Here is an 11,000-nt window from a genome sequence, read left to right on the forward strand (position 1 = left end):
GATCAGGGGAAAGGGAACCTGCGGCACAGCCGAGCCAGTGACCCGCAGTTACCAGAGGCCCACGGTAAGAGTATCCCACGCTTCACCTATCCACGCCTTGCAGAAATGAGATGCAAGAACAACAAGAAGCAACAGAGAGTCCTGTGGCACCTTTAAGACTAACAGAAGTATTGGAGCATGAGCTTTGGTGGGTGAATGCCCACTTCATCAGACGCAAGATTCACCCACGAAAGTTTATGCTCCAATACTTCTGTTAGTCTTAAAAGTGCCACAGGACCCTCTGTTGCTTTTTACAGATTGAGACTAACACGGCTACCCCTCTGATATGAAGAACAACAAGAGTTATTCACACAGCTTCTCCCTGCAGGGCAGAATAAGGCATTGGGATGCATTGTCTGACCGGGCCATAGGGGAATCCCCAGGGATTATACAGGCCCCTGGGAGCAGGAACTCTGGTGACAGAGGGTGGGAGGGTGTGGGGGAAAGGGCTTGATACACACAGGCTGTAACGTGTCCTGCAGAGGAGAAGCTTTGGGTCATGATCTTTCTGCAGGAAAAGTGGCACCACTGATAGACTGTGTGGGATCCAGGACCCAGGGCTGTGACCCACTGGGCCGTGTCCCTCACTACTGCAGGTGTGGGGAGTTTGCAGCCAAAATTTGGGATGAGTGGCAAGATCCTTTGACTCCACAGACTCCTCCTTTCCCTGGCAGTTGGTGTCGGTGGCCTCAGCACACACGCCCTGTTGGAGAGCCCTTGGCACAGGAGTTTGCTGAGAGCTGAGGGGGCGCAGAACCCGCTGCTGTAAGATACAGTCACCCCACAGGACACACGGTGCTGTTAGCTCGCAGTGTCCCACGCATCATGTCTGCCGTGTTAAACACCTCCCCGAAAACCCCTGCAGAGTATGAACAGGGGCCCGTTTGTCTTCTGGGAAACCTACGTGTGCACGTGCAAAGTAGCTAGTTAGAGAATAAACTGCCCAGGAGTGGGTGACAGGACTGTGCCAGCAGATTCGGGCTCAGTGTCTGCATCCCTTGTTGAAGCCTCTTTGACAATGGGCTGGCAAAGCATGCGGGGTGTCAGTGCAGACACTGCTGTCTGTGGCACACCGGAGGGGCCCTTTCTCACTGACCCAGGGTGGGAAGAGCTGAGCAGGGTTCTGTTCCACGGGGTTTAGTGAAAGCGATCTCTCTCTTGTGCACAGTCTGGCCCAAGGACTGCAGCGAGATAACCTGGAACAGGGTCAGTGGCATCTTCGTCATCCAGCCCACAGGATTCCACCAGATTGTCGTTTACTGTGACTTGAACAGCACCAGCGAGGGCTGGACGGTCCTCCAGCGGAACCGGCACGACACACAGATCACCTGGGCTGAGTCCTGGAGCACCTACAAGTACGGCTTTGGCAACGTGCAGGATGACTACTGGCTGGGGACGGAGTACATCTATCGGATCGCCAAGCAGAATGTCTACCAGGTCAGGTTTGTCATCCACGATTCATCCGGCACCATGAAATACGCAGATTACAACCTCTTTGGTCTGGAAGACGAGTCCAAAGGCTACAGGCTGAGGCTGGGCTCTTACACTGGGACTGCAGGGGACGCCATGACTTCAAACAATCCTACCACCGTGCATGACAACATGAAGTTCTCCACTAAAGACCTGGATTAGGACACTTACGGTGGGAACTGTGCGTCTACCCTGTTTCCCCGAAAATAAGACATCCTCCGAAAATAAGGCCTACTTACAGTTTTGCCTCTCGTTGTAATATAAGGCATCCCCCCGATAATAAGACCTCCCTGATAATAAGGCATCCACCGATAATAAGGCATTTTTCATTTCTGAAAAATAAGACATCCCCTGAAAATAAGACCTAGCGCATCTTTGGGAGCAAAAATTAATATAAGACACTGTCTTATTTTCGGGGAAACAGGGTAGCTATGAGGGGGGCTGGTGGTACTCGGCTTGTCATTCTGTTCGACTGAACGTCAAAGGGAGCATCACTTGGGGTAGTTTCTGTAGTGGGAACTGCCAAGCCTCCGCCATCCTCATCAAACCAGCGTCCTACTGTTAGTCCCCCCTTCCCCACCCTCCTGTCTGCAGTGAGGCCAACCCCTGCTCCACGAAGGGAGGGAAAAGGGTCAGCGTGTGTCATGGCCAAACCTCACACCCAACTCGGAGGGGGAAGTATCATGTTTATCCAAAATGGGGCAACTTTCTCTTTTCTTTTCTTCCGTGCACTTTCCGAGCTAATCTCTGCTGGGCACTTGTGCTTTGCGTTGACTTGACATAGTGATTTTCGTAATCAGAAGAATCATTTGCAAAACCTGCAGTATGCAGATGTAGAAGCTCCGGGGAGAGTAAATGCCTCGGATCCGTAGTGACTTTTCAGTGTCTTTTGCTCTCAGACTCATGGGCAGTTCCAGAGGTCACAGGGGTGGGGAAATCCAGAAACACAGAAGGGTTTTTATAAACACCCACTCTACTGCTCATTAGCAGGGATTAAAGCTTCACATTAAAAAGGCATTTTAAATGTGCAAAAAGAAGAACAGGAGGACTTGTGGCACCTTAGAGACTAACAAATTTATTAGAGCATAAGCTTTCGTGGACTACAGCCCACTTCTTCGGATGCATATAGAATGGAACATGTATTGAGGAGATATATATACACACATACAGAGAGCATTAACAGGTGGGAGTTGTCTTGTAAGACAACTCCCACCTGTTAATGCTCTCTGTATGTGTGTATATATATCTCCTCAATACATGTTCCATTCTATATGCATCCGAAGAAGTGGGCTGTAGTCCACGAAAGCTTATGCTCTAATAAATTTGTTAGTCTCTAAGGTGCCACAAGTCCTCCTGTTCTTCTTTTTGCGGATACAGACTAACACGGCTGCTACTCTGAAACCTTTCATTTTAAATGTGGTGGCCCCGGTTGGTAACTTTCTTTTGCGTGCCACTTACTCTCTGCTGTGCTCTCGTGGGCACCGTACTGCGTAGATCCATTCCCAGTATTCTCAGCCGTCCTGCCTTGGGGGAGTTGGGCTGGTAGACCTGGCTGGGTTCCTTGCCCCACAGTCTTAGGGGTCTGTGGTTGCTGTGAGGGAATTTTCGGCAATGGCCTAGCAGGATTTGAAAGCCAGGCCTGCACGTCTGACGATATCTGGGTAGCTGCAGCATTGGCCTGAGGGGCCCTTTAATCAGTACCTTGAATTACTGTCCACGTGTGCAAGTAGGTCCTAGTCCAAAGCCAGTTGATAACAGACAATCTTCCATTGACTTCAGTGGGCGTTGGATCAGGCCCTAGTGTAGGGTTGTTGGGATGGGCCCGTTGCTGCCAACTGCACCAAGAGTAACTCCTTGGGCCACCAGTCCTTTCTCACGTTTGGGGGAGGAGAGACTGGGATGCTGGGAGAGGAGACTATGGGCTACCTGCTGTCGATACAATACCCAGAGAGAGCCTGTGGGGCAGACACGGGGTGTATTCCACTCCCACAGCAGGCGGAGCCGCTCCTCAGCCTGAGAATCAGGGCTCTGCCCCCAGCTTTGCCTGGCCATGTGCTTCGGTGAAGAGGTCACAGACCCAGGGGCTGTCTCCTGTAAGGGCTGTTGCTTGCTGGCCGCAGTAGGACACTCACATAGCAACAAGCAAAAATGGGGGAAGGGATTTTCCAAAGGTCACGAGTTACTTAGGAGCACAGAGCCCATTGAAAGTCAATGAGCAGGGCTGGATTTGGGAGTGGGCAACCGCCCAGGGTGCAATGGTCCAGGAAGGCTCCGTGGTCACGGGGCTGTCCATGCCCGTGGGACCCATGTGTGTGGGGAGGCCTGGGCAGTTGGAGAGCGGCGGCTGCTGGCCGGGCACCCAGCTCTGAAGGCAGTGCTGCCGTCAGCAGCAGCGCAGAAGGAAGGGTGGCATGGTAGGGTGTCTTGTCACCCTTCTGCAGGGAGTGGAGCTGGGGCGGCTGCGGCTGTGGCTGGGGCACGCAGCTCGAGCCTGTTCACCTCAGCCAATCTCCGGCCGAGCCGGGAGCCAGGCCCTCCCCATCCTCCTTGCCCGGCGCTCCAAAAGGCAGCGACCCCCGGCCACAGCGGGAGTCGACCTCACGGAGATCCTACCTGCTCCCTCAGGGCTGCTGCTGCTCTATAGGGAGCTCATCCCCCCCACACCCTGGGACCTGTCTGCTAGGGTTACCATATTTCCACAATCAAAAAAGAGGACGGGGGGAGCCCCGCTCTAGCCCTGCCCCCGCCCTGCCCCGCCCCCATCCACGCCCTCCCACTTCCCACCCCCTGACTGCCCCGCTCAGAACGCCCAACCCCCCCACTCCTTGTCCCCTGACTGTGCCATCCTGGGACCCCTGCCACTAACTGCCCCCTAGGATCCCACCGCCATCTAGCCTCCCTGCTTCTTGTCCCCCGACTGTCCCCTCCTGAGAACCCCCCACCCTAACTGCCCCCCTAGGACTGTACCTGTCCCCTGACTGCCCTGACCCTTATCCACACCCCCACCCCATATTCACACCCCTACCCCCAGATAGACCCCAGGGACTCCCATGCCCTATCCAACTGCTCCTTGCTCCCTGACAGGACCCCCAGAACTCCTGACCCATCCAACCCCCTCTGCTCCCTGCCTCCTTGACCCCTCTCCACACCCCTGCCCCCCTGACAGCTCCCCCAGAACCCCCGACCCATCTAACCACCCCGCTCCCTCTCCCTGCCTGCCTCGAGCCCTCTCCACACCCCTGCTTATACAGGGTAAACTCAGAAATTGTTTGCCCTCTATAACACTGATAGAGAGATATGCACAGCTATTTGCTGCCCCCCCCCAGGTATCAATACATACTCTGGGTTAATTAATAAGGAAAAAGTGATTTTATTAAATACAGAAAGTAGGATTTAAGTGGTTCCAAGTAGTAACAGACAGAACAGAGTGAATTACCAAGTAAAATAAAATAAAACACGCATGTCTGAGTCTAATACAGTAATACAACTGGGTACAGATAAAAACCTCACCAGTTCCAGAATGCTCCTTTTTACAGACTAGTCTCCTTCTAGTCTGGGTCCAGCAATCACTCACACTCCCTGTAGTTACTGTCCTTTGTTCCAGTCTCTTTCAGGTATTCTTGGGGGTGGAGAGGCTATCCCTTTAGCCAGCTGAAGACAAAATGGAGGGGTCTCCCAGGGGGTTAAATAGACTTTCTCTTGCGGGTGGAGACCCCCTCCTCTCTCCTATGCAAAGTCCAGCTCCAAGATGGAGTTCTGGAGTCACATGGGCAAGTCACATGTCCATGCATGAGTCAGTTTTTACCAGCCAAGCCACATTCCTGGAAAGGCTCTGATGTGGATTGGTATCTTCAAGTTCATTGTTGGCTGAAGTGGTTTTTGATTGGGCACCTAATTTGCACTTTTCTCAGGAAGCTGACCAAATGCTCTACTAGGCTAGTTAAAATCAAGCAAGTATACAGCCAATATTCCTAACTTCAAGTACAAAAATGATACATTCACACAAAGAGGATTAATAGATTCAGTAGATCATAACCTTTACAGAGATATGTTACATGGCATATGTAGCATAAAACATATTCTAGTTATGTCATATATACATTCATAAGCACATTCCATAAAGCATTGGGGGGGGGGGCACCATCACACAAAGAAATTGCTCCAGCTGGGCAAAACTTTTTCCATCAGAATTGTGGTTTTTGGGAAAGCAAAATTTTCTGTGGGAAAAAGTCAACTTTGTTGCAATGGCAAATACGGCAGGAGAGGGGGCAGCATGAGAGCTGAACAGGCCGTTTGCTCATGTACACACAGCACAAGAGAGAAACACAGGAGAATGGATCTGCTCTGCTCCGGGCTGGGAATTGCTTTGTTTGTTCTCTAGAGAAGGGAATGCAAACTGTTCAGCAATCCCTCCCCACAACTCGTAAGAAGAGTTAATGCTGAATGTGTGTCAGTGGGGCCATCCACCGTCCAAAGCAATACTACATTTTCTGGACAAAACAATGAGGCCTTTGGACACCGAACGTCAGGAAGTCTGGAGACGGACAATGAAAGGAACCCAGCACCGCCCCACTGGTCTAGGACCTTCCACTCCAGCAGTCTGACACCGGCCACTCAACTTTGTCCCCTGAAACTGACAACACGTCCAACTAGTTTCCTTGCCTCAACTCCCATTGCTCTGCAACCTGCACTGCAGAGCTTCCTAAAAACGTCCCTTGTCCAGCCGTGCATCCCACCCCGTTTCCAGGGCTGTTCACAGACCAAAGGGCAGCCTGGCCAGAGGGCAGAGCAGCCAGGCTAAGCCTGTGGAGTGACCCCGGTGATGTGACCGGGGGGAACTGGCTGAATCCCTGAATTGTCCGTTTCCAGACTTTGTGCAGTTTGGGGCTTGAGAAGCTGCAGTAGTTCTGTGCAGAAAGTGCATTTAGGGGCCGTTAACTAGACCGTTCTGCATTGATGCCCACACGACCCCTCCTTCCGTGCACTACCCTCCCCTCGTCCCTCCAGGCTCCCGCCCCGCTGAGCCTTTCTAAGGGGCTGAGGGGTTTAATCACAGAATTCTTGTTTTACTGCTTCAAAGGAACTAGTTTATTTGGCCATGTAGCAGATCGCTGACTCACTGGCGCGGCGCCTCCTGCTGGTCATCCAGGAATTAGTTCAATTCCAGCACTAGGAGCGCCTCCTGCTGGCCGGTGTCTCTCCTGCTTCAGGCCCCCATGTCCCTCACAGACCCCAGTGCCCCTTACCTTGGGGTGCTGTCCCAAAGCAGTGCCCCCACACTCTGGCTCTCCCTTCCCAGGGGAACCCTCTCCCCCATGCCCACCTTGCCTCAGTGGCTACTGCCAGTCGTCATCTAGCCCCCTTTCTCTGGGGCATACTGCATAGGGTTACCACATGTCCGGTTTTTCCCGGACATGTCTGGCTTTTCGGCAATCAAACCCCCGTCCGGGGGGAATTGCCAAAAAGCTGAACATGTCCAGGAAAAATACCGGCTGGGCACTTCCCCTCCCGCGGCTGCTTTGCTCCTCCCCGGACTCAGACTTCGGCTCTGTTTAAGAGCCAAGCTGCCCGAGCCAGCGCTACCGGCTTCGGGCAGCCCCCTTGCCTCCGGACCCCAGCTGTCGGAGCAGAGCAGCTGGAGCCGGGGAGGGGAAGTGCCCGGCCGGCGGCTGGGGTCCGGAGGCATGGGGCTGCCCGAAGCCGGTAGCGCTGGCTCGGGCAGCTTGGCTGTTAAACAGAGCCGAAGTCTGAGTCCAGGGAGGAGCAGAGCAGCTGGAGCCCAGGAGAGGAACTGCCCGGCCAGGGGCGCAGGGTCCGGAGGCATAGGGGCTGCCCAAAGCCCGAGCGCTACCGGCTTCATGGTTGGCCGGTCAGCCTCCAGACCCTGCGCCCCCAGCTGGGCGCTTCCCCTCCCGGGCTCCAGCTGCGCTGAGGAAGCGCCGGCCGGGGGCACAGGGTCTGGAGGCTGCCCGGCAAACCGTAAAGCCGGTAGCGCTCGGGCAGCCCTTTTCGCGTGGCTGGGAGGGAGGAGGGGGAGTTAGGGCGGGGACTTTGGGGAAGGGGCGGAGTTGCGGCGGGGCCGGGGGTGGGAAAGGGGCGGGGCTAGGGCCCGTGGAGTGTCCTCTTTTTTTATTTTTTAAATATGGTAACCCTAAGACTGCATCTGTCATGGCCACTCATCGCTGCCAAGGGGGTTGGATCAGCTGCTTCTGCCTATGCCCAGGTGGCACCTCTGCAGCCCCAGTACCACCCTGGGCCTTACCAAGCCTCAGCCTGGGGAATTGCCAAGCTAGAGCTCCCCAGCTCCTCTTGCCCATCCCCAGCCCTGCTCTGCTTCAGGTCCCCTGTGCTCTCCGGCAGCCAGGCCCTTCCCACTCCCAGCCCGGTACTGCGACCCCGGCTCCTGGCCCGGCCGCGCGCCCGGCTCCCGGCATGGCACCGCAACCCCGGCTCCCGGCACGGCACGCGACCCCCGCCCGGCACCGCGGGCCCGGCTCCCGGCCCAGCACCGCACCCCCGGCCCGGCTAACGGCCCGACACCGCACCCCCGGCCCTGCGGGCCCGGCTCCCGGCCCGGCCCCGCGACCCCGGCTCCCAGCCCGGTACTGCGACCCCGGCTCCTGGCCCGGCCGCGCGCCCGGCTCCCGGCATGGCACCGCGACCCCGGCTCCCGGCACGGCACCGCGACCCCCGCCCAGCACCGCGGACCCGGCCCCCGGCCCGGTACTGCGACCCCGGCTCCTAGCCCAGCCGCGCACCCGGCTCCCGGCATGGCACCGCGACCCCGGCTCCCGGCAAGGCACCGCGACCCCCGCCCGGCACCACGGGTCCGGCTCCCGGCCTGGCCCCGTGGGCCTGGCCCCCGGCCCGGTACTGCAACCCCGGCTCCTGGCACGGCCGCACGCCCGGCTCCCGGAATGGCACCGCAACCCCGGCTCCCGGCACGGCACCACGACCCCGGCTCCCGGCACGGCACCGCGACCCCCGCCCGGCACTGCAGGCCTGGCTCCCGGCCCGGCACCACGCCCCCGACCCGACTCCCAGCCCGGCACCGCGAGCCCGGCCCCCGGCCCGGTACTGCGACCCCGGCTCCTGGCCCGGCCGCGCGCCCGGTTCCCGGCATGGCACCGCAACCCCGGCTCCCGGCACGGCACCGCGACCCCCGCCCGGCACCGCGGGTCCGGCTCCCGGCCTGGCCCCGCGCCCGCGGCCCGGCTCCCGGCCCGGCCCCGCGACCCCGGCTCCCGGCCCCACGGGCCTGGCCCCCGGCCCAGTACTGCGATCCCCGCTCCTGGCCCGGCCGCGCACCGGGCTCCCGGCATGGCACCACGACCCCGGCTCCCGGCATGGCACCACGACCCCCGCCCAGCACCGCGGGCACGGCTCCCAGCCCGGCCCCGTGGGCCTGGCCCCCGGCCTGGTACTGCAACCCCGGCTCCTGGCCCGGCCGCGCGCCCGGCTCCCGGCATGGCACCGCAACCCCGGCTCCCGGCATGGCACCGCGACCCCCGCCCGGCACCGTGCGCCCGGCTCCCGGCATGGCCTCGCAACCTCGGCTCCCGGCACGGCACCGCGACCCCCGCCCGGCACTGCGGGCCCGGCTCCCGGCCCAGCACCGCGCCCCCAGCCACGGCTCCCGGCCCGGCCCCCGGCCCAGTACTGCAACCCGGGCTCCTGGCCCGGCCAGGCGCCCGGCTCCTGGCATGGCACCGCGACCCCGGCTCCCGGCACGGCACCGCGACCCCTGCCCGGCACCGCACCGGCCCTGGTCCTGCACCCCCGGCTCCTGCCGAGCACCGCCAGCTCCGGCCCGGCCCCGCACCACCGACCCCAGCCCCAGAGGCCCCGGCCGAGCACTGCCGAGCCCTCCGTCCCTCCTGATTTTCCCGGACATGTCCGGCTTTTGGGGATTTCCCCCGGACGGGGATTTGAGCCCCCAAAAGCCGGACATGTCCGGGAAAATTCGGACGTATGGTAACCCTAAGGTAATGAGCCGATGGAGCTGTTTTGCCAAAGGGATCTGTTTTGGGTGCTGTTGGGCAGGGGCGGCTCTAGGCATCAGCAAAGCAAGCACGTGCTTGGGGCAGCCCATTTGCAGGGGCGGCAGGGATCCAGCCTGGGAGCTGAGAACCAACAGGGGGTCCTAGGAGCTGTAGTTCCTTGGTTAGCTCCCTTCCTATAGAGCCAGCCCTGGAGCAGGGAAAGAACTACATTTCCCAGCATTCCTTTGGCCACTACCAACAGGAAAGAGGGGGAGGGAGGGAGGTAGCTAAGACCTCATGCTGCAGCCTGCTATGAATGGAGAGCTGCACTCTGAAGGGTAGGGATACCATATTTTAACATTCAAAAAATAGGACAGTCCACAGGGAGGGTAGCCCCCCCCCGCCACCATCCACCTCCTCCGACTGCCCCCCACAGAAACCCCAACCCATCCACCCCCCCCTGCACCCTGTTCCCTGATCACCCCCTCCCGGGACCCCTCTCCCTAACTGCCCCCCAGGACCCCACCCCCTATCTAAGCCTCCCTTCTCCTTGTCCCCAACTGCCCCCTCCTGAGACCGCCCCAACTTTCCCCCTAGGACCCCACACCCTACCTGTCCCCTGACAAACTCCCGGGACTCCCATGCCTATCCAACCGCTGCCTGTCCCCTGACTGCCCCCCCAACCCCCTGATCCATCTAACCCCCCCTTCTCCCTGCCCCTGACTGCCCCCCCCGAACCTCCGCCCCATCCAACCCCCCAGCCCCCTTATCATGCCACTCAGACCAGCCTGTCTGGCTCCGCGCAGCGCCAGACACACTGCTGCATACATGCTGCCGTGCTCCCCTGCGGAGCCACAGCTCCCCCCCGCACCTGCCTTCCAGATTTGAACACCTCAAAATTCAGGAGTGCTCAAGCTCAGTTTGGGCGGCTGTTACTTCATTTCTCCCAAATCAAATCTACTGATCCACTGTAACTTGCTGTAGAAAAAGTAGGATAAAACTGAGCAAGAAATGCTTCCCAGTGGTTATTAGGACTGGAATTGCTATTTTCAACAGCCATTGCCTTTTTGTTCGTTTGTTTGTTTGTTTGTTTAAAAGGAAGACAGTGATATTGCATTGGCAAATTCCCCACAGAAAGAAAGAGTGGAAGAAAAGAATAATAAAGGCACCTCAACTTTTCCTCATTTATGTATGTCAGTCTTATAATATGCATCCAGATATCCTCCAATCACACAAGCTGAAAATCGTTCCACTTTACTGCAGTTCTGTAACCATATGGGAACCAATCCTGTCTGTGTTCTGTGCACATGTAAAATTCATGCTGAATGACCTGCCGTGGGAGCGAGTTACCAGTGACCCAGGGCTGCAGCGGAAGGAGGTGCAGGTGGGGGAGGAGGGGAGAGAGCCCAGGGCTGGGGCGGCAGGAGGTGTGTGTGTGGGGGGCAATGAGGGAGCCCAGAGCTGGGGCGGCAGGGGGTGGGGAGAACCCAAAGCTGGGACAGCAGGGGG

The 11,000-nt window shown here is 58.4% G+C and overlaps 1 protein-coding gene across 1 annotated transcript; it reads left to right on the forward strand.

Annotated features, from left to right (window-relative positions):
- Positions 1-6: 6 nt before the first annotated feature.
- Positions 7-2,682, forward strand: LOC135980121 (fibrinogen-like protein 1-like protein; the record flags this gene model as incomplete). The annotated part of the gene is made up of 2 exons (XM_065580182.1): positions 7-64; positions 1,208-2,682. Coding segments are annotated over 2 exons (522 nt in total), but the record flags the coding sequence as incomplete, so codon positions are not given.
- Between the last annotated feature and the right edge of the window lie 8,318 nt (positions 2,683-11,000).

Source organism: Chrysemys picta, unplaced genomic scaffold (genome assembly GCF_011386835.1).
Source record: "Chrysemys picta bellii isolate R12L10 unplaced genomic scaffold, ASM1138683v2 scaf1893, whole genome shotgun sequence".
Taxonomy (NCBI): domain Eukaryota; kingdom Metazoa; phylum Chordata; order Testudines; family Emydidae; genus Chrysemys; species Chrysemys picta.